Genomic DNA, 23,534 nt, shown 5'->3' with positions numbered 1-23,534 from the left:
TGGGTACAGAACTTCTGTTTGGGATGATGAAAAAATTCTGAAAGTAGACAAGGGGATGGCTACCTGACATTGTGAATGTACTTAATCCCCACAGAATTGTGCACTTAAAAATGGTTAAATGACAAATCTCGTTAGCTATATTTTACCACAATTTTAAGAAATTAATCACATAGGGTGCGGTGGCTCATGCCTGTAATCCTAGCACTTTGGGAGGCCAAGGTGGGTGGATCACCTGAGGTCAGGAGTTCGAAACTAGTCTGAACATACTGAAACCCCGTCTCTACTAAAAATACAAAAATTAGCCGGGTGTGGTGACATATATCTGTAATCCCAGCTATTCAGAAGGCTGAGAATCGACTGAACCCAGGAGGCAGAGGTTGCAGTGATCCAAGATCGCACCACTGCACTCCAGCCTCGGCAACAGAGCGAGACTCTGTCAAAAAAAAATTATCATGTAATATACCAAAAGCCATTACATTTAAATGGTATATAAATTATATGTCAGTAAGGTGTTTTTTTTTTTTGTTTTTATTTTTTGTTTTTTAAATAAATTCAGCTTTCTAGAGAAACTGGCAACTGGTTTTCTGTGCTCCTTGAATGGCCATGGTTCTGAGAGGCATGGTCATGACGTCAGGCTGGCTTGTTGGGTTGGTTCCAGCAGGGCTGTGAAGACAAGGCCTGTGAGACCCTGACCCCTGGGCACCACTGAGGCCACCTGAGTCCACAACAGGTGCCTAGGGAAGGCACAGGAAAGAAAGAAATGCACAATTCTTGAGGCAGCTACCAGGTGCTGGTGTCACCTTTTGGGACCAGAGATCCTTCTTGTAACAGTGCCATTCGACACAGGCCAAGCATAGAAGCATCTCATGAGGGATTTCACTGAGCAATATATGTCTCCAGGGCATCAAAAGGGCCCTTGTGAAGAAAGCAATTTAAATCTGCACTATCCAATGTGGTAGCTGAACACTTACCATGTGGCTACTCCAAATTGAGATGTGTTGTAAGAGCAACACACACACCATATTTCTTTCTTTCTTTCTTTCTTTCTTTCTTTTTTTTTTTTTTTTTTTTTTGAGATGGAATTTTGCTCTGTTGCCCAAGCTGGAGTGCAATGGCAGGGTCTGGGCTCACTGAAATCTCCACCTCCCGGGTTCAAGTGATTCACCTGCCTCAACCTCCTGATTAGCAGGGATTACAGGCGTGCACCACCACACCCGGCTAATTTTTGTATTTTTAGTAGAAACAGGGTTTCACCATGTTGGCCAAGCTGGTCTCGAACTCCTGACCTCAGGAGATCTGCCTGCCTTGGCCTCCCAAAGTGCTGGGATTACAGGTGTGAGCCACCACGCCCGGCACACATACCATATTTCAAAGGCTTGCCACAAAGATTGAATGTATAACATCTCATTAATTATTTTATCATAATTTTGGGTTTTTTTCCATATTGATTACATGTTGGAATGATGTGGTTTAAATTACATAGCACTGCCCACCAAAGAGGATATGATGCAGGACTCAGCACATCTGTAGAAGGGATGCCTGCTCTTTCCACATTTTGTTTTTTTAGTTTGTTTAAACTAAATCCCAGCCATCCTTTGCTTATGGAAGGCCACTAACTAGCTATCGCCACATAACACCATGCGGCCCAGAACAGCAGGTGGCAGCAGCTAGCTGGGGCTAAAGTACTTCCCAGCCGGTAGTCCCTAATTCCCAGCCACCTCCTGGCTCCTCAGCTCTTTTCGCCCCTCTAAAACTGATGCCCCAACTGGATCACAAGAAAGGGAGAGAAAAAGCAAAGGTGAAGACAGAGCGAAGTCTAGGCTTGTATTCCTAAACATTTTTTCAGACTCTCAGCTAGGGACCTAACCGTCATGCTTCACCAAAGTGATATATTTCAGGAGCCATCACACCCCAGTAGAACAATCAATGTAAGATTCCAATTTGAAAGAACAGCCGAGAACTTTCTTTTCGAAAGTGTAATGCCACACACACATACCCAAGCCGTAACTGAAACTACAAAAAGGATATTAGAGCAGTCACAACACCAGTCACAGCTCCCATGGTAAAAGAGCCACTAAATATACCTAGAAAAATGCCAACTGACTTAAAAAAGGCAGCAGCATCAAAGGCGTGAGTGTTCAGTCCTGCTGGCTGGTAGGCAACAATAGACCTGAAGTTTAAAAACAAGAGACAATTTTAAAAGACTGCACTGGTTTTACACCGTGGTACCTGAAAATATCGACAAACATAGGTATCTACATTTTGTCAAGCATTGGCCAGGGTAAACTCATTTAATTTAATTTGTGGCCAGCATTGCCCAGGGCAAATTAATTTAATTTAATCTGCAGCCACCATGTTACACTGGCGTCAGCATTCTGATCGCTGCTGGGCACACTAAGCAACATAATTTTATCCACGAAGCTGATAAATCTCATTTAGAAAAACACCCAATTCAATATGTAATACATTTAAGATGAGCCTCTGAATTTAGCCCAAAGCATACAGGAAACCAAGGTGTCTCTTCTCCAGCAGAAACACTGCTACTTACGAGGACAGTACAATGGCAACGGCATCATTTAGGACACTCTCTCCAAAAAGAAGTGCGTAAAGATCCACGTCTGCATGCAATTCATTAAATATTGCCAGCACAGTCACTGAAAAGTGAGCCAAAAGCACAGAAATTAGTTTTGGTTTCTGACCTTAAACCACTGATTACAGATTTATAGAGGCAATTTCTATCTTGAGTGGGACTGGGTGATTCAAGAGATAGCAAGGGGGTCAAAGACAGACTTGTCTATCTGTGGCAGAAATGAAAACAGCAATCTTCCTTATCTGAAGGAGCTTTGATATGATGCTTGAGTCTAATGACACTGCACCAAAACACTATGCTTTCCACCGTGATCCCATCACACTTTGAAAGTATCTGTTACAGAACTTCAAAAACTAATGACAATCAATGTGATTTGACTTCACCAGTGTGTTGAAATCTCTTTGATTTCTCTGGCTCAATAGAGCCAAGGATAAAATAACAAAGTTATTATACAAATGATTAATGAGATTTTGGCCGGCACGGTGGCTCGCGCTTGTAATTCCAGCACTTTGGGAGGCCGAGGCAGGTGGATCACCTGAGGTCACAAGTTTGAAACCAGCCTGACCAACACAGTGAAATCCCGTCTCTACTAAAAATACAAAATTAGTCAGGCATGGTGGTACACACCTGTAATCCCAGCTACTTGGGAGGCTGAGGCAAAAGAATCACTTGAACCCAGGAGGCGGAGGTTGCAGTGAGCCAAGATCGTGCCATTGCACTTCAGCCTGGGCAACAGGAGTGAAACTCCATCTCAAAAAAAAAAAAAAAAGAAAAAAAAAGAAAAAAGGCCGGGTGCGGTGGCTCATGCCTGTAATCCCAGCACTTTGGGAAGCCAAGGCAGGCAGATCACTGAGGTTGCGATTTGAGACCAGCCTGACCAACATGGAGAAACCTCATCTCTACTAAAAATACAAAATTAGCCGGGTGTGGTGGTGGGCGCCTGTAATCCCAGCTACTCCAGAGGCTGAGGTGGGAGAATCGCTTGAGCCCAGGAGGCAGAGGTTGTGGTGAGCAGAGACTGCGCCATTGCACTCCAGCCTGGGCAACAAGAGTGAAACTCCATCTCAAAAAAAAAAAAAAGATTAATTAGATTTTATAAATTCTATCTTTTTGCCAAGCCTTTGAAATATGGTGTGTGTTGCTTAAAATAATAAGGACAGGGGTGGGGGTGTGGGCAATATTGTCCCTGATTGAGAACCACCGCTCTAGATATATGCACAAGAGCTGTGTTCTCTCTCAACACTCAGACCCAACTACCCTCTCTCAATGGTTTCTACCATAGGACTGCAAAAACTAAAACCCCACTTTCCCAGCTTCTCTTGCAGAAAGCATCACCTCTTCCTGTCAGGAAGAAGGCGGAGAGGCCAGATACCAACGTAGTCATCTTGCCTCCATGGGGCAACTGATGTGTGACTGAAACCCCAGAACAGTGCAGCAGAAAGACAGTGTAGTACTTTTTGATTGTAGTGGAAGCTGGGACACCAGCCCCGGTACTGGTACCCAAGATAAATATCTATTTGTTTAAGCAGGAATTAGCCAGGTTTTTCTGTTCTTTGCAGCCAAAAGCATTACTAATTGATACAATCAGAAAACCAAGCCAAACAAATGTTCAGTTTAGTGAGTTATTATAAGCCAACCAGTCTTGTAACCACCTCCCTGTTCAAGAAATGGAACTTTGTCAGTCCCCTATATGTCCCATCCCAGTCTGAAGCCTCTTCCTTCACTAAAGGGAACCACTAAACTAAATTTTATAGTCATCATTTTCTTGCCTTTCCCTATAATTTAATCACACAAATACACATTCCCTGACGCTACCGTTTGGTTTTGCCAATTTTTAAAAATTTTTATTTTTATTTTTATATTTTTTTTGAGACAGGGTCTTGCTCTGTTGCCCAGGCTGGAGTACGGTGGTGTGATTATAGTTCACTGTAGCCTGGAACTCCCGGGCTTAAGCAATCCCCGCTACCTCAGCCTCCCAAGTAGATGGGACCACAGATGCATAGCACACCTGGCCTAAAAGCATAATTAATAATAATAACAATAAATGCTTACATAGCATTGATCTAAGTTTCAACTTCTCATTCTCCCTGCTCATTATCTCACAAAACAGGTTAGGATCCCTTCTGTGCCCCTCCTGAGCAAGTCTGTGCCTGATCACAAGGAGGGATGTGGGTGCTGACAACTGGAAGACGATGGGATGGGGATGACAAGACTGGCTAAGTGGTTTCTGGTGGGAGAGATGAAACAAACTGCCCTCCTCCCTACAGCAGGACCCTTGAAATCAGGGTGAGCAGGGTCATAGCTGTTTCCAACTGGACACAGACTAAGAAATCACAATTAACTAACTGAAGATCACTGGCTACAGGCAGTGGGAAAAACAAAAGAATGGCAGATATATGAAGAAGGAAAAACTCAAGGACCTAAATGTGTTCGTTCAGCTAACTTTTCATGGACACTTCATCCGTGTACTCAAGGGCACTTAGCCCTTGTGAGCACTCAGTACAAAGTGGCAAGCACTGACATGTACAAAACAGACCTAACTCAAAGAGCTGAGGGAGCAGATAATGGAGTCTAGAAAGAGCGACTAGGCAGGTGGCACATTTAAACCAAGTCCCAGAGGATGCCCTCTAGCCTGGGCGACAGAGCAAGACCCCGTCTCAAAAAAAAAAAAAAAAAAAAAAAAAAAGAAATTGTTAAGATAGTAAATTTTATGTCAGGCATTTTTACCACAATAAAAAATTAATAATAAAAAAGGAAATTGCATGCCCTTCCTGTGAACCATCATGATGTCATTTCCCCAATTTTAACTCATCACCTTTGCACTCCTTGAGTCAATCAGCCTGACTCACAGGTTTCTATTTTTCTTTTCTTTTTCTTTTTAGACAGGGTCTCTGTTGCCTAGGCTGGAGTGCAGTGGCATGTGTTCTCTGGTGGCTTCCTAGGAAGGCACCATGGGGTGGAAATGTGTTTTTTTCCTTTAATTGTGGATCTGTCTAAAACAAAAGCCCACAAAGATGGCACATGGCAGCCATGACACATGACCACAGAGTGGAGAAGGCTCCCTGTCACAGTGCAGCCTACACTATCCCACACATACTATGTCAACTTTGACCAGAAGACCAAAGACTCATGTCTCAAGCCAAGTATAGTAATCAGGGACAAGGATTCTTATTCCTTCATATCAGTCAATATGATTCTGTATCCTAATACTATAAAGTTTTTTGTTTCATTTTTTAAAGACAGGGTCTTGCTCTGTCACCCAGGCTGGAATGCAGTGGCCGGATCTCAGCTCACTGCAAGCTCCGCCTCCCGGGTTCAGGCCATTCTCCTGCCTCAGCCTCCCGAGTAGCTGGGACCACAGGCGCCAGCCACCTCGCCCAGCTACTTTTTTTGTATTTTTTTTAGTAGAGACGGGGTTTCACCGTGTTAGCCAGGATGGTCTTGATCTCCCGACCTCGTGATCCGCCCGTCTCGGCCTCCCAAAGTGCTGGGATTACAGGCTTGAGCCACCACGCCCGGCCTACAACTTCCATTTCTATAAAACCCTTACGGTGCCAATCTTCATAGGCCAAGTGAAAATGGAGTAGCATGGTAATCCCTTCCATTATTTTCTACCATAGCATAGACACATTAAAGGGAAGTAAACAATTACAAAGATAATCTAGAAAAGTAAGCCTCTCTATCCAATTAAATGAAGTAACACTGATAGCTCAGGAAACAATATCAATAATCTTTATGTTAAACTAACTTCCCTTTACTTGTTAGTGGTACTAGTAAGACGTTAGTAATAAAATTATAGATGAGTATACTTAGAAACACATTTTCAGACAGACTAAACACCTTTCTCAGACTTATGAAGATCTATTTCTCCACAGACACACATCTGGAGACAGTCACAGACAGCATAGGATTAAAATAATAAAACTGATTTTCAGAGTTCTCTTTGGAAACATGCTTGGGTTAAGAGATGATCTGTTATTTATTTATTTTTTAAACATATGGAAAACTGAGAAATCTCTGTCTGAGTCAGATGTGGACACAGACCAGCATAATGTAGAGATGGTACACTCTATGCCTTACACGTGTTGTTTCATTTCATCTTCACAATAGCCTTAGGAAATAGGTGCCATCATTTCTACTTTATAGATGAGGAAACTGATGTCAGGGGATAATATGTGTCCAGGCTACCCGATCAGTGATTGGTAGGGCTAGAACTCAACCCAAGGCCTGTGACTCCAAATCCCACCTTTTCACAAACCAGAGTGCCTCGACAGCCAAGTCTTCAATACTAATTTACTCAGGATGTTTGTAATAAAATATGAGGGTAAGAGAGGTCAATTTTTTTTTTCTTTTTTTTTTGAACATTGAGATTCTTCAGAACCACACAACTGTCTAGAGCTATGCTGTCTGATGTGGTAACCATTAGCCACATGTGGCTATATACATTTAAATTACTTAACATTAAATAAAAGTTTAAATCAGTCCCCCAACTGCATTACCCTACATTTCAAGTGCTCAAAAGCCACATGTGGCTACTGGTTAGCACAATGGACTTGCAGATTATAGAACATCTCTATCTTCACAGAAAGATCTATAAGATAGCACTGATGGAGAGGACCCCCAAGAGGCATGGTCAAGTATCTTAGTATCTTTAAGGTTAATACTGTTCAGAATATTAGAGGGCATTGAAGACATTGAACAGACCTTTCCATCTCTACCGTGAGGACAGGAGCAGCTCATTCTCCAGAACTTCTTTCCCTAAGGTGTACTCTCAATAGCTGACACTAAGGAAGAGAATAGCTGTAACTACTTTATGCAAACTGATCAAATTATAGGTTCCAACTTGGAAAGGATAATTTTTTTGTTTGTTTTTGAGCTGCAAGGGAGGGTGTAATAATTCACTTGTAAGAATTGGTTCAACCAACACTTGAAAAATACAGGGCAAGGGATTGATGAATAAAAACCATGTCACAGTGCACAATCCTCTAGGAACGCTGCACAAAAGGAGTTTACAAATTAAATTACATTCGCTACAGATAATCATGTGTGTTTCTACTAAGAAAAGGTATTATTTAAACCAAATGATATGTTACATAAAAGAAGGCAAAAGGGCAACACTGAGAAAGAAGAAAATCAAAGTGTAAAACTTATGACCAAATTAGTCATTCTAAGATGAAAGGCAAAACATGTTATATAGCCGGGTGTGGTGGTTCATGCCTGTAATCCCAGCACTTTGGGAGGCCGAGGCAGGCGGATCACTTGAGGTTGGGAGTTTGAGACCAGCCTGGCCAACATGGAGAAACCCTGTCTCTACTAAAAATACAAAAAAATTAGCTGGGCGTGGTGGTGCATGCCTGTAATCCCAGCTACTCGGGAGGCTGAGGCAGGAGAATCGCTTGAACCTGGGAGGCGGAGGTTACAGTGAACCAAGATCGTGCCATTGCACTCCAGCCTGGTCAACAAGAGCAAAACTCCATCTCAAAAACCAAACCAAACCAAAACAAGAACAACAACAAAAAACATGCTATACAGATACAATGGAATGGAATATTATTCAGCCTTAAAGGTTAGGAAATTATGACAAATGCTATAACATGGATGAACTTTGAGGACATTATGCTAAGTGAAATAAGCCAGTCACAAAAGGACAAATACTATATGATTTCACTTGTATGAAATTTCTACAGCAGTCAAGTTCATAGAGACAGAAAGTCAAAGATAGCTGCCAGGGGCTGCAGGGAAGGGAGACTGGGGAGTTGTTGTTTAAAGGGTACAGCATTTCAGTTTTGCAAGATGAAAAAGTTCTTGGGATTGGTTTCACAATGACGTGGGTATACTTAACGCTACTGAACTATACACTTAGAAACTGTTAAGATAGGCTGGGCACGGTGGCTCACACCTGTAATCCCAGCACTTTGGGAGGCTGAGGCGGGCAGATCACGAAGTCAGGAGATTGAGACCATCCTGGCTAACACAGTGAAACCCGCCTCTACTAAAAATACAAAAAAATTAGCCAGGCGTGGTGGCGAGCACCTGTAGTCCCAGCTACTTAAGAGGAAGGCAGGAGAATGGCATGAACCTGGGAGGTGGAGGCTGCAGTGAGCCAAGATCGCATCACTGCACTCCAGCCTGGGCAACAGAGCAAGACTCCATCTCAAAAAAACAAACAAACAAACAAAGAAATTGTTAAGGTAGTAAATTTTATGTCAGGCATTTTTACAACAATGAAAAATTAATAATATAAAAGGAAATTGCATGCCCTTCTTAGAAAAGCCATCTAACTATAGTCCCACTGCTTGGGAGGCTGAGGCAGGAGGACTGCTTGAGCCCAGGAGGTCAAGGCTTCAGTGAGCTGTGATTGCACCACTGCACTCTAGCTTGGGCAACAGAGTGAGATCCTGTCTCAAAAAAGGAAAAAGAAAAAGAAAAGCCATCTAAGTCTGTTAGACCCACCTATTGGTCACTTCTTCCACCACCATGCCATGCAAATAAATACTACATTCTCCCTACTACAACAAAAGTTAATGATTGCTCTGAATTTTTTAAGATTTAAATAATGGAATACCATAATAATAAAGCCAAATATGCAAAGCCAAATACCTGGGTCAGTGGCAGAGATGATTGCTCCAAAAAAGAGACAATCTGTGTAGTAAAATTTATCAGAGAGCTGTCCCATAATCTTCATGAGCTTCACCACACCATACATGAGATTTCTGTAAGAAGGTAAGGTAAACTATCTCAGGAGAAACAAATAGGTAACTTAGCAAACATGCAAGCAGAATAGTACTAGAATGCTGTTCTTAGAGATTTATGAAAATTAACAGGCAGTTGCCATGGTTGGACACTTATTAGAGACATTGGCAAATAGGACTTTGGCATCAAGTAAGAGTTTGCAAGTTAATGTCATCTTGCTGAAATATCTGAACATTTCATTTTTAAAAGTTGTACTCTAACAACTAAAGCAACCATGAAGTACAGTCTTCAATTAGCAACAAAGCTAAAGCATTTGAAACAACTGGGTAATACAGAGGAAAGGAAGAGACAGAACCTGGCATAATGTTTTTGTAGCAATAAGTTGCTACAAAACTCACAAGATTCTAAGATAATACATTTAAAGTCAGAGAAATGAGTAGACTGGATGAAAACGGAGAGAAAAAAATGGGTTGGTCGCAAAGATCCAAGGGATTGACCTACTACTTCCTTCTCTGCCAAAAATTATTTCAAAGAAAGGAAAAAGAGGCAAATATCTTTAAATATCCTATTAGAACATCCATATACCCATGAAGATATCTGGACTTTCACTCTTTGCATGGGTCAGGTGGGCCAGCAATAGCCCTCCTTATGCTATGTAGACTGTGACATGGGCTAAGAGGGACTACCAAGTTAAATTTTTCAGCTTGGAGGAAGAACATTTCCTACAAGACAGCTTGCAAATTGGGAGGAGTGAGGAGTGTGAAAAGGTCTAGTACGTGTTACAAGGGTATGTGTGCATGCACGTGTATGTGTGTGTGCGTGTGCGTGTGTGTGTGGTGGCAGCAGCAGTGATAGCAGCAGCTGCAGGGGTTAGAGAAGTAAAAATAACCATGGGCTTGACTCATCATACCCTACAGCCAATGCTCTAATAATGAGATTCTTGATGCCACTGCCCACCTTTGTGTCTCAAATGCTTAGAAGGGTGGACTAGCTAAGCTAGGAGTAAAAGAACTATTCGCAGAATGGAATCCTTTCGAGAAGAAACAGCTATAACTTAATGCTTGCCTATTGTGTGCCAGACACTGTTCTAGACACTTAACCAGTTCAATTTCATTTCACAGCAATTGTATGTTACAGATTTGATGTGCCCTTTGTTGCTTATCAAAGGCTTCTTTCATGTACCCTTTAAACATTCCTGGAACAAGACCTTCCTCTCCATTTCCTTCCACCAGTCTGTGACCTACACAATAGACTTCTCCGGTAGCCTTTTCCCCATTTTGCTTCCTGTCGTCACTAATGTCAGTTATGTAATGTGTCATTCTTCAATAATGTGTATCTCTTAAAGGATAAGTCCAAGCCCCTCCTTTTTTGATGGCACAAAAGACCCCTGCTATTATCTCCAGCCAATTGTTAAAAAATTCATAAAAATCCTAACTTTATTCAGATTTTCTTAGTTTTTAACCTAATGTCCTTTTTCTGTTCCAGGATCTTATCCGGGATACCACATGACATTTAGTCATCCAATCCCTTTAGTCTCCTCATGGCTGTGACAGCAGTTTCTTAGACTTCGCTTTTTTTTTTTTTTTTTTTTTTTTTTTGAGATGGAGTCTCACTCTGTCACCCAGGCTGGAGGGCAGTGGCGTGATCTCAGCTCACTGCAAGCTCCACCTCCCAGGTTCACGCCATTCTCCTGCCTCAGCCTCCTGAGTAGCTGGGACTACAGGTGCCCGCCACCACGCCCAGCTAATTTTTTTATTTTTTATTTTTAGTAGAGACAGGGTTTCACCGTGTTAGCCAGGATGGTCTCGATCTCCTGACCTTGTGATCCACCTGCCTCAGCCTCCCAAAGTGCTGGGATTACAGGCGTGAGCCACCGTGCCCGGCCAGACTTTGCTCATTTTTGATGACCTTGGCAGATTTAAGGAGTACTGGTCAGATATTTTGTAGATATATCCTTTGACTAGGATTTGTCTGATTTTTTTTCTCATGGTTATACTGAGGTAATGTGGTTTTAAGCGAACGACCAGAGAGGTAGAGTATCCTTCTCATCACAAATATCAGGGTACATACTATCAACGTGACTTACCACTGCTGATGTTGACCTTGATCACCTGGTTGAAGTAGTATTTGTCAGGCTTCTCCACTGTAAAGCTACTCTTTTTTCCTGCTTTCTGTACTGTACTCTTCAGAAAGAAGTCACTATGCACAGCCCACACTCAAAGAGGGAGTGGGAGGGGACTGAGCTCTACCTCCTTGAGGGGGATGTATCTACATGAAGTATTTGGAATTCTTCGCACAGGAGATTTGTCTCTTCTCCCCCATTTATTTATTCATCCAATCGCTTATTTATATCCATACGGACTCAGGGATATTTACTTTATGCTCTTGGGGATAATCTAATACAATGTTATTTGTTTTGTTGTTCTTCAGCCATTGGCTGGGGGGGCTTTGACCATTACAGGGGCTTTCAGTTGGCTCTTGTGTCCCTTTGACATCCCCCACATTCTTTTGCCTGTCTGTTTTCTGAGCACTTCCTTACTTTCTGGCATTATAAGATACTCCCTTTTCATCTTGTATATTTCCTGCCCCAGCCCTAGAATTAGCCATTTCTGCAAGGGGCTCTGGCTCTTTTTATCAAAGAATGATAATAGAAACCAAGATCTGGGTGTTGGGTATAATTTTATTTCATGTAAATTGATCTTAATTTAAATAGCCACATGTGGCTAATAGCTACCATACTGAACAGTGTAAATCTCGATCCTGACTGCCATCAAAAATATCAAAATACTGGACTCTGTGGACCCAAATGGATCTCATCCCTATGGAATGTGTGTTAATTTGGTTATAATACAAAGGTTCACTTACCCAATAATGAAGCATGAAACAGCAGTCCCCAAGAAGGCATAGGCCAGTATAGACCCAAGATTTCTGAAAAAGTGTCTCTGAATAAAACAAACAAACAAAACTCAGGAATCACATTGTGATGTTCAACAATGAGCTTAAGAAACACATTAAAAGTCTCTAAAAAGTGGAACTCTACCTACTGTTTCCATTACATCAAGTAACAACTGAAGTTACTCCTATATGGTGCTATTTAACCTTAGACATCATGGTTTTAAGTTATCTTCTATACAGCCAGGTAGTGAGCAAGTAAGCAAGGACTTAGTAAATTTTCAGACAAAACTGCTCTGGATGATTACATTAAATTACAGTACGTGTGTGTATATGTTGTGTACGTGTGTGTGTGAGTAGACCAATCATTTTTATAGATTTAACCCAAACCATTTTACTCAGTGATTCAGCACATCACTTCCAGTTCTGGTGGTACCTCAGAAGATCATCACAGACAGAAGTTTAAAACAAAGTGTGAAAGTGCTATGTCATGAGCTTTCTGCTTAATTTGATATCAGAAAACAGAGTCCTAAATATCTGCTCATGGAACCTGAAGTGTCTCCTTATATTCATCTAGATTAATGTCTGAAGCCTGGGAAAGAGTGACAATAGAGATGGATGTGGAGAAATGAGAAACAAATAGTTCCATGTAAGATGGCCAAGTTTATACAAAAAGAAACACACATCAATATCACATCTAGAAATTATTCAGAAAGAGGTGGCAAAACTGCAATCCTTTCAATGCTTCTGCACATTCATTGGTTACCTTAAAAATGTAAACACACACACACACACACACACACACACACACACACACACACACACGGATTTACTTGTTTTACCATGTTGTCTTTGAAGGATTTACTTCTTACAAGTCATTAGGCCTGTGGGATATTCCAACGGAGGAAATTCTGCCTGTTCCTGGGATCCTAAGACACAGTTCTGCCTCCTCAAGGCATAAGCCATTCTCATTTGACAATCAGAACTATTTAACACAAACAGACAAAATCTCCCAACACCCTGGTCAAACAAAGGCCAGGAACACTTTACCTAGATTTTTTTTAAAGGCAGGAGAGCCCCAGCATGTCAGCTGAGCAACATCAGAAAAAGACAGGGTGCAGGAAGAAGAACCCAGACGAGATCAGGCAGCCACCATGAAGCATGACCAGACAAAGGGCTGCAGGTGTCCTCTGGTCTGCATCCCAGACACAGGGCCTTCCCAGTGCTTGCCCCTATCTGAGTCAGTGAAGAAGGTGTTAAGGAATGCCTGCTGCCCCTAAGCCACCTGCTCAGGAGAGAATCCTTCAAGGGCTTGCCATGCTGACAGGCACTGAATGAGGGTGCTGCCTGTACATAAGATGGACACATTATGTTTGCCTCTTAAATAACTGCCTTTTTGTTTTTAATCAAACGCATTTATACATCAATGTTTTGAAAAATATATATTTCCAAAAAATCAACAGTTGTGAGTCTGCTTCTCTTTAAAAGCTCCAGAAAGGGCTTTAATCAGGGAGGGCTAGGAGTGCACCAAGAACAAGGCACCAGATGAATGACACTTGTGAGGTATCCAAGAACAAATTTCAATCCCAGATGTGCTCTTCCTTGCCACTCAGCTTTCCTTTGGGTAGATATTCCCATGGTAACTCTGAATATAAATTAGATAAATTCATATTCATGACATTAGCCAAAGCAAAAAATTAGGAATGTAAATCTGTAGCCAAAAATACTTTCATAATATATTCTAAAATCACACACACACAATTACCCATCTCCCGTTCATATCTGCTGATGCGAGCTGAAACTTAACTGTATTTTGAAAAGCTATACTATTTGTGTATTATGTCTAGTACTTAAATGTATACTTCATAGTTCACAAAGTGTTTTCACATATATTAGCCCATCCAATTCTCACAATGATCTATCTGGAAGGTATTATTTGGACCATCTTATATGAGAGAACCCAAGGTTCAAAGGCATGATGTAAGCTGCTTCAAGTCACATGTCCGCCAAACCAAGGCCCAGACTGGAAAGGTGGTCTCCTGACCCCAAAGCATCGTGCTATCACTGTGCAAGCTGCCCTGCTACCCAGTTCTTCGATTCCCACTTCTCTTTGGGAAAGAAAGGACAGGAGGTATCCAGTAAAATCCTAGATCTTTCATCCTACCCTTATTTGGTTACAATACAGCCATGATTAGTTCAGAATCTCCCTTACTTTTCCTCCTCAATTATAAAATGACAAGAAGAGACAAAAGGAGATGATGGCATGCCCTGGCAAAGTCTTCAAAAATATAAGCCCAAGACAGCCCAGGATGAGAAGTTTTGCTTTGGTGAAAATATACCTGACATCCCAATTTCTAGCTGTACCATTCTAAGCCTTACACTGCTACTCCTTGGGAAATCCCATCCCCTCCCATTCCTCACTGGCAAGTTTTAACATGTTATTGTATATGTGTGTGAGAGTGAGGGAGAGAGAGAGACAGAAGGAGAGAGAGAGAGAGAAAGAGAGACAGAGAGAGAGAAAGAGTGTGTGTGTGTGTGTGTGTGTGTGTGTGTGTGTGTGTGTGTGTGTGTGTGTGTTTGATGGGGGAGTCCACTAATAATGGCTCCTATGGGTGAATTATTTCCCTGCCAAGGCCCTCTAAGCAAACCATGAGTGGTAGCACAAAATCAAAGCTAATTCCAATGAGAACTTTTTTCAAGTCAGAAGGCCCAGGTCTGCATGATAGCTATATGATGTGCATAGGTCAGAGGGTCTGAATGTTATCTGTGTATACCATCCATTAATTGGTGAAATATTTATTACACATTTCACTGACAACAGGTTTCATCAGAGATGGTAACCATATTAAGGACCAACTATTTAGGTGCCTTTATAGGGGCAATTTAAAAAGGAAAGAGACTAAACTAATAGTTGATAACCTGAAAGACTAGCTGTGATATTATGATGTGTATGTATTGGTTTTCATCTACAGTTCCTGGCTCATAAGCTCCCACAGCTCTTGTTACAGTCTTTTGTTGTAATGTTGGGCACTTTAGGCCTCAGAAGCAGGTAGCAAAAAAAAATAGAATCTCTCTGACCTTCTCTTGCCCTCCTTTCAGCTGCTCCTTTTCTGTCCCAAGGCAGGCCATAGAAACTAAAAATATACTCTAATTTTCTCCTGCCTTTTTGAAGTAGGTCATAAGACCCTCATTTCAGAAGAGATCTTGCCCCATACTGGGGAGGAAGGTATGCCACACAGAAAGGCCAAGAAGAATCTGAACACATAGGCCTTGCTGGGTTTCCCCACTCAGTCTGTCAGCATTAGATCACACCCCTTTTGTCCAATCACTTTTCTACACGGTTGTCAATCATGGCTATGCAATGAAACCTCCACAAAAAGTTCAAGAGGATGGGGTTCCGAGAGCTTCCAAATAGCTGAATACATGGAGGTTCCTGGATGGTGGTGCCCCGGGAGGGCATGGAAGCTCCATGCCCCTTTCTCCACACCTTGCCTTATGCATCTCTTCATCTGTATCCTTTGTAATATCTTTTATAATAAACCGGTACATATGAGTGTTTCCCTGAGTTCTGTGAGCCACTATAGCAATGTAATGAAAGAGGGGGTCATGGGAACCCCAACTTGAAGCCAGGCAGTCAGAAGTCCCAGACTTGTGACAGGTGTCTGAGATGGGGCGGGGGGCAGTATTGTGGGACTCAGCCTTCCGTGGGATCTGGCAGTAGCTCCAGGTAGATAGTGTCAGAACTGAACTGGAGGACACCCAGCTGGTGTCTGCTGCAGAACTGATTGCCTGTTTGCTGGTAGGGAGAAATCCCTCCCACATTTCATCACAGAAGTCTTCTGTGTTGGTTACCATAGTGTGAGAGCAGAGAAAAACCAATTAGTGGGTTTTTTTCCCACTCAGGCTAGTATTTCAAAAACAAATTGATTGGGAACTGGCAAAGCCTGTGAGTTGTTTGTCTGTTGAGAAAATGGTGCTGATAAAGGGAAGGTTCTGCAAAAACTAAAATGTCTTTCAACCATCAGAGTGGCTTTCACAACCCATGATTTGGTTTCATTTTAAAACAACTATGACTGATTATACATTAAGATTAGTTATGTAAAATATCAAATTACTCATCACCCATTTGATCTGAAGAAGAGTTCCCAAATTCTCCACTTATGTAAAAAATAACGTAATTTATACCCATAATAACCATCTCCCATCTACTACATGTCAGTAAATGACATACAAATTCGGATGACCCTGGCAACCCAGAGTAGTCAGGTAAACGATATGGTCTTTTTTTGTACGGAAAACCTAAATCCAGAGGCAATAAGGCACAAAAGAACAACTCTGGGCTCTGGAGTCAGAGAGAACCTTGACTCAGTCCCGCACTATCTATGTAACCTCATATGCATCATTAATCATTCTGAGCTGAGATTCATCATCAGTAAAACGCAGGACACTCTACATGTGAGTACACAAATGCACTGGGCTGGTGTGCAGAAACACACAGCCTCTGCTCCTCAAGCACCTATTATGGAGATGGAACTTATGTTCCATTTCTCTCCCCCTCCCCCTCCTGCCCTGAAGGTTATGCAGTAAGAAGGGGTCACTTGATCTCTGGAAGAGGACATTTGACCCTGACTTGTAATGTTGACCTTGTTGTGCAAGGTGGGGAATTGTTCTTGCTCCTTTAGCCTCCATGCTGTGAGCAAAAGAGGCAGCTTTTGGCAGGCCCAACAATTTCTAGGATCTCTCCATTTCAGCCTCCTTAAGTGTAACTGTGACCGACCTGGCTAAAGGGTACCTGTCCTCAATTCATGAGGTAGGGTGTAAGAAGCCCCATTACTAAAGGTTAAGTGACATACTCCAACATGCATCTACCAGGGACTTTGGATCATAAATGAATCATTTAATCACAAGTTAACTCTTTGTGTCTGTTTATCAATGAGTCGGAAACCTGGGGGAGAAGCAGTGTGAACTAATCTTCAATCACCATCACCTTCTTACAGAGTTTCTGTGAAGATTAGAAAGAATGGATGTAAAAACAGAAATAAAGAATATCTGTTCTTAATACATACCAAATGCTCCGTAAACTATATTTATGTTGGTTGGAAATTGTTTAAAAACCATCTGAAAAGTGCAGAGTGACTTTGATAGAAAACCCAGCCTGATGGGCCGGCATCCTCTCATAAAATGAATTGGGAAGTATTTCCTTTTCTATTTTGTGAAAGAATTTGTATGAGATTGGTATTATTTATTCCATAAATGCTTGATATAATTCACCAGTAAAGCCATATGGGTGTCTGGAAAGGTTTTTCATTATGAACTCAATTTCTTTAATATAGGTCGGTTCAAGCTTTCCATCTCTTCTCAGGTTGATAATTTATGTCTTTCAAGGAATTTGTCCATTTCACCTGGGTTGCCAGATTTATTTATTTTTCTTTTTTTGAGTTGTTTTTCATGGCAAGATCTCATTAGGATGTTGTCAAACTTATTGGCACAAAAATTGTTCATAGTGTTCCCTTATCCTTTTGATATCTGAAGGGTCTGTAGTAAAGTCCCTTCCTATATTCCTAATACAGGTAATTTGTTTCTTTCCTCCTTTTTTCTCAACTGATCTAGCTAGAGTTTATCAGTTTCGGAGGCATTTTCTAGATCCTAAGGATGTTGCTGAGTTTTACTGTCAGGCAAAATCTCTCTTCTCTAGACTCACTGAAAAGGTTTCCTTTAGTCCTCATTCAGAAAGAGAGCTGAAACAAGTTCCACAGCTGTTACCTGCCTTTGGGGAGGCTTAATTTTCAGACAATATTACCACAATGGGAGAGGGAGAGAGCCACCCATAAATATTTGTAAAGATATTTGGCATTTGTTTTTATTTATCTATCTATTTATTTATTTATTTGAGACCAGGTCTTGCTCTGTGGCCCAGACTGGAGTACAGAGACATAATCAAGGCTCACTACAGCCTCAAACTCCTAGGCTCAAGCTCCCCACCTCAGACTCCTCCAAGAGTAACTAGGACCACAGGCATGTACCACCATGCCCAGCTACTCTTTTTTACTTTTTGTAGAGGCATGGTCTTGCTATGTTGCCTAGGCTGGTATTTTGTATTTTAAATAACTAGAAGCTCTGGCCCAACCTTGCTGTCTAGCACGATGACCCTCAGTAATAAGGATACTTAGTTTCTTTAAAACTTTTTTATTTTGGAATAATTATAGACTCACATAAGTTGCAAAGATTAAGTACAGAGAGGTCTCATGTACCCTTCGCCCAGTTTCCCCCAGTGATTACATCTTACATAACTATGGTACAATATCAAAACCAAGAAACTGGCATTATATGTATTATGTGTGTGCATAGTTCCCTGTCATTTAATCAAATGTGTAGATTTGCATGACTACCACCACAATCAAAATACACAACTGTTCCATCACCCTGAAGATGTTCCTCATGCTACCCTTTTATAAGCACCCCCAGCCCAATGCCCCCACCATCCCTATTCACTGGCAACCACTAATTTGTTTTCCAACCCTTTAATTTTGTCATTTTTACAATGCTATATAAATGAAATCATAGAATATATAACCTTTTAAGATTGGATTTTTTTCACTCAGCATAATGCCTTTGAGATCCATAAAGGTCATTGGGTGTATCAATAGGTTGTTCTGTTTTATGGTTGAGTAGTATTCTACAATATGGATATACCATTGTTTGTTTAACCATTCACCTATTATAGAACATTTTGGTTGTTTCCAGCGTTTGTCTATTACAAGTTGGTATGAACAATCATGTATAGGTTTTTATGTGAACATAGGTTTTCATTTCTCTGGGATAAATCCCCAGGAGTGAAATTGTGGGTCATATGGCATTTTCAACTTTAGTTTTATTAGAAACTGCCAACTTGTTTTCCAGAGTGGCTGTACCATTTTACATTCCCACTGGCAATGTATGGGAGTTCCAGATTTTAAAACAGAAATGAATCATTGATGAGAAGTCAACTATAGTCTCTGAGTGGGTGAAGAACAGAGTAATAAGCAATCTGGGAGAAGAAAAATAACTAGAAAATTATGCAGGTAAATTCACACAGAGATTCACATGATTTCAGAAATATTGGCAAAAACCTCTTACCTTCTTTAAGCTGTATCCAGCATGAAAAATAATTGGAGGCAGAAGAATGTTGAAAAATACTTCTGGATCGAATGTTACCTGAAAGTTTAAAAAGAAAAAAAAGCCAATTTTTTATTTAACTCCAATTCATGCTATAATATTTGCTTAATATTTGAAGCCATTGACTAAAGTTTGAATATTTCGAGCAAATAACATAAATGTGAAAAATCATGGACTTATCCCAGAGGAGAAGCTATGACTCCCCATGGACTGGCATGCCCTTCTCCCCATAACATTTTGCTCTTATGATCTTGCTTGTGCTGTTTTAAAACATAATAAGACACAACAGTTTCATGCAATTTTGAGAACTCACAGAAAGCTTCCGGCTAGTGTTTTTCATAAAAACATCTTGGCCAGGTGCGGTGGCTCACGCCTATAATCCCAGCACTTTGGGAGGCCGAGGCGGGCCGATCACAAGGTCAGGAGTTCGAGACCAACCTGGCTAATACAGTGAAACTCCATCTCTACTAAAAATACAAAACTTAGCTGGGCATGGTGGCAGATGCCTGTAATCCCAGCTACTTGGGAGGCTGAGGCAGGAGAATCGCTTGAACCCGGGAGGCGGAGGTTGCAGTGAGCTGAGATCGCGCCACTGCACTCCAGCCTGAGCAACAGAGCGAGACTCCATCTCAAAAAACAAACAAAACAAAACAAAACAAAATCTTGATTTTCATCACACCTTTATAAAGGCTCAACTGCAATAAAAGATGCCATCGTGATTCTTTATTAACTTCCTGGATCCTCTCACAGAATCCTTTATAGACAAAATTGTGCTGAATTTAAGTCTCTTTTGAGTGACCAGCCTTCTGTGACACTTGATGTAGCCTAAATCAAAGTCACCAGCAATGTTAGTGGCTTCCTGAACATCAGCATAAATTGGGCAACTTTAAAGGAACTGAAATTTCTTATAGGTTTGATACAGGGAAATTAATCAAATGACTCTGAAACTTTTAGAGAGCAAAGTTTTATCATATCCAGAAAAAAATTCAGCATGCTATAAACATGCTAACCTTTTTAAAGAATTTGTTCATGCTGGTCAATTACTTGGCTTGTGTTTCAATTAATTATTTTTAAACCTTCATTCTAGTTATTAAACGTTAACTTTTTTGTTTAGAAACTGGAGGTGTTAATCAGCCTAATAAAAGTAGATTCTTTCAAATGATGCTTTATTCTCTCTTCTTGTTAAAGAAGAGTGTTCTGCAAAGCAGGGAATATCAGAATAAGAAGGAGCCTTGGACAGTACCTACCCAATATGAGGACACTGGGCCCAAAGGCAGTGAAACTTGCTGGATGCCACCAAACCCAATAATGTACAAACTAGCATAAGGGTTTTCTGACACTCAGTTCAATCCTCTCCTTATCAATCAAGCTACATCAACATGTCTCTTTTCCCTCAACTAGCAACAATCATCCTGGCCTTGATTGTTCTCCCACCTTTGCTTTGTGCAGCAAAGTTTTAAACAGAGGGGATTTAAATAAACAGGTTTCTAAAGATAAGGGAGCAAAAGTCAGCTTCCTCTTCTATTATGAACTGAAAGATGGAAATGTGTTGGTATCATTTCCCTTTTCCCCCTGTCTTATCCAATATGAAGGGCTCAAGCTGCCATTTCCAAACAACCAAATTGTGGTATTTACATTGGGTTTCTTTCTCAGTTGCACTGAATTTCAGAATGTTTATGAAAACCCCATGCTTTCTTATGAAGAGTTGAGAGCAAAGAGTACTGCCATTAGGGACACAGAAAAGATGGTCATGTTTAATGGTCCAGGTGGAGAATAATTTTCCTTAAGGATTAGATTCCAAAAACAACAAGAATTTAATTTCTGGAGCACACGCTACACTCTGCCTTTCACTGTCAGCCTTCACATACCTTAGCCTTGTGCTGTATTAAAAGGGGCTTCCCACAACCTGGGTCTCCCAAGACTGCTATGCAGAAGGCTTCTTTCTGATAAAGCCTGGTCTATAAGGTAATGCAGTATACATCAATTCATACAGATTTCTTGCTTATCCTGGAAATTACCCGTGCAAGGAGACGCATAATGCTTCTTCATGTGGACTATGTTGCTACTCCAACATTAAATGAAAATGCTTGGACTCTAATTCTAAGACAACAAGATCTTCTTCTTCCCCTGAAGATTCATTAAGCCTTTGGCATCAATCACCAATAAGAGTAAGCACTCAAATATTTGTAGGATATAGCAAAAGAACCGTGAAGAACTAAGAATTACCCTTGTGAATACTGAATAAATTAAGCTAAAGGTGAAATCAATCTTATTTTAAGACAGTAGCAATATTATCCCTAAACCACAGGAAGGGTAAGAGACATAGCAAAGAGGAGATGGTGGCTGGATAAACGACCTGAGTGGGGACGTACAAACCCATTGCACAATCAGTGACCCATTTCAGCTACAGATGCTAACAAACCCACGAAGGTCACTAGCTGAAAGGCTCAAGTTAAAGATCTGGTTCTTCCTTCTCCTCATCATGGACCAAAAAGCTTCCTAACAAAACAGAGAGCCAGGAATGTTACCAGTAATCCAGGAGTTTGGAAGGATTTCTCTCCACAAGGTCAAGACGAGTCAGGGAATCAACAACCGTGTCAGGACAATGATGACTGAGTGTCCCCAGCTCACCTTCCGCAGCATATCATTCTGCTCTACGCTGTTGATCTTGCCAGGGCTGATTTCTCCTTTCAGAGTGTATTCGAAGAACTTTCCACTGACATTCACTAATAAGGTACTGAAGGCCCTGTCTTCCTGAGTGCAGCTGAGTGATTTGTCACGGCCACTGGTAGCAGGGGTACCATACCTCAGGATCACCCCAACAATGAGCCCTGAAAGAGTGGGAAAAAAACTCATCAGGCCTGAGGAAGGATAGAGAAAGTGTGGAAATAATGGCATGGTTGATTTTCAACAACTAAGAAATGCAGCAATAATCTTAGAAACGACATGGGGTATGTATCTTAGGAGAAACTAACTGCATGGGCCTTCAGGATTGAAAGGGTTAAGCATCCATCTATTCTGGTCTGATTTAAGTTGTTCGGCCACCAGGAGGACAAGGTGGGACAGTACCTTCGGTGGTATTATGACACTGTGAGCACTTTTTTTGTTCTTTGAGTGGAGTCTCACTCTCTCACCAAGGCTGGAGTGCAGTGGCGCGATCTCGGCTCATTGCAACCTCCACTTCCCAGGTTCCAGTAATTCTCCTGCCTCAGCCTCCCAAGTAGCTGGGACTACAGGCACCTGCCACTACACCCAGCTATTTTTGTTTGTTTGGGTTTTTTTTGTATTTTTAGCAGAGACGAGGTTTCACTACGTTGGCCAGGCTGGTCTTGAACTCCTAACCTCAAGTGATCTGCTGGCTTCGGCTTCCCAAAGTGCTGGGATTACAGGTGTGAGCCACCACACCCGGCAAGCCCTGTGACCACTTTTAACACCTGAGCATGCCTCATTTCTCAGGCTTCTAGTGGAGGAAGATGGGATGACAAGCAGCAAAGATTTTTCTGGCCAGGACAGCACAAAGCAGAACTGCTGAGCTCTTTCATTTCACCCAGCAGCATCCCTCAAGCCAGTCCTGCTGCCATGTGCCAGCAAGGACCAGGCCACTGGAACTTCTAGTTGCTATAAATGTAACTTGCTTTGCCACGCATCAGAAGAAAGGGCAGGGGGATTCTTTTGCTCAGGTCATTTGAAGCACTGGGTATCATGGAGAAGGTAATTACACCCCTTGGGAAGTGAAGCACTGCAGTGTACATTTGAGCAGTCAGGATTCAGGGGCTGGAGAGCTGGCTTCTTGGGGCTGTAGCTATGAGATGGCTAAGATCATCAGCTACAAGTATGTAAGTCTCATACCCTTCTTAGTAGGGCTTTCCCATTAGGGAAAAATAAAAACAGCAAGATCACGTATAAGCATTCAGTTCTGTGAATAAGGAAAGAGTGTGGCTCCCTGGACCTGAAAATGAGTCAGATGTGCCCAAGGAAAAGTGAGTGAAAGATTTAAAAACAAAAACAAAAACAGCCATAAATGACTATCAGACACTTTCTATAATTCTCTTAGGAGGAAAATTTCAGACTTCTTTCTAAATTCAGTTCTTTGTTGGAAATATTAAAAGACAGAATGGCATATTTGCTTCCTCATCTCATTTTGCCATTAATGGAGAAAGTTGTATGAGAAAAAGAAAGAACGATGTTTATTGTCTTCCATGTG

At 41.4% G+C, this 23,534-nt stretch overlaps 1 protein-coding gene across 4 annotated transcripts in view; it reads right to left on the bottom strand.

Annotated features, from left to right (window-relative positions):
* SLC9A7 (solute carrier family 9 member A7) overlaps nt 1-23,534 on the bottom strand; it is a 141,945-nt gene that overhangs the window by 43,348 nt on the left and 75,063 nt on the right. For 2 of the 4 annotated variants that reach the window (XM_025372692.1, XM_025372694.1), the window contains exons 2-7: nt 21,962-22,161; nt 19,292-19,369; nt 12,149-12,225; nt 9,191-9,303; nt 2,549-2,654; nt 2,029-2,170 (exon numbers count right to left, since the gene is read on the bottom strand). In XM_025372692.1, the coding sequence (XP_025228477.1) occupies nt 2,029-2,170; nt 2,549-2,654; nt 9,191-9,303; nt 12,149-12,225; nt 19,292-19,369; nt 21,962-22,161 (716 nt within the window). The remainder of the gene's footprint in view (nt 1-2,028; nt 2,171-2,548; nt 2,655-9,190; nt 9,304-12,148; nt 12,226-19,291; nt 19,370-21,961; nt 22,162-23,534) is intronic. The other 2 variants (XM_025372693.1, XM_025372695.1) reach the window with 2 other exon arrangements.

Source organism: Theropithecus gelada, chromosome X, assembly GCF_003255815.1.
Source record: "Theropithecus gelada isolate Dixy chromosome X, Tgel_1.0, whole genome shotgun sequence".
NCBI classification, from domain to species: Eukaryota; Metazoa; Chordata; class Mammalia; order Primates; family Cercopithecidae; genus Theropithecus; species Theropithecus gelada.
The sequence above is the reverse complement of the archived record's forward strand: the minus strand, read 5'-3'. Positions and strand labels throughout refer to the sequence as shown.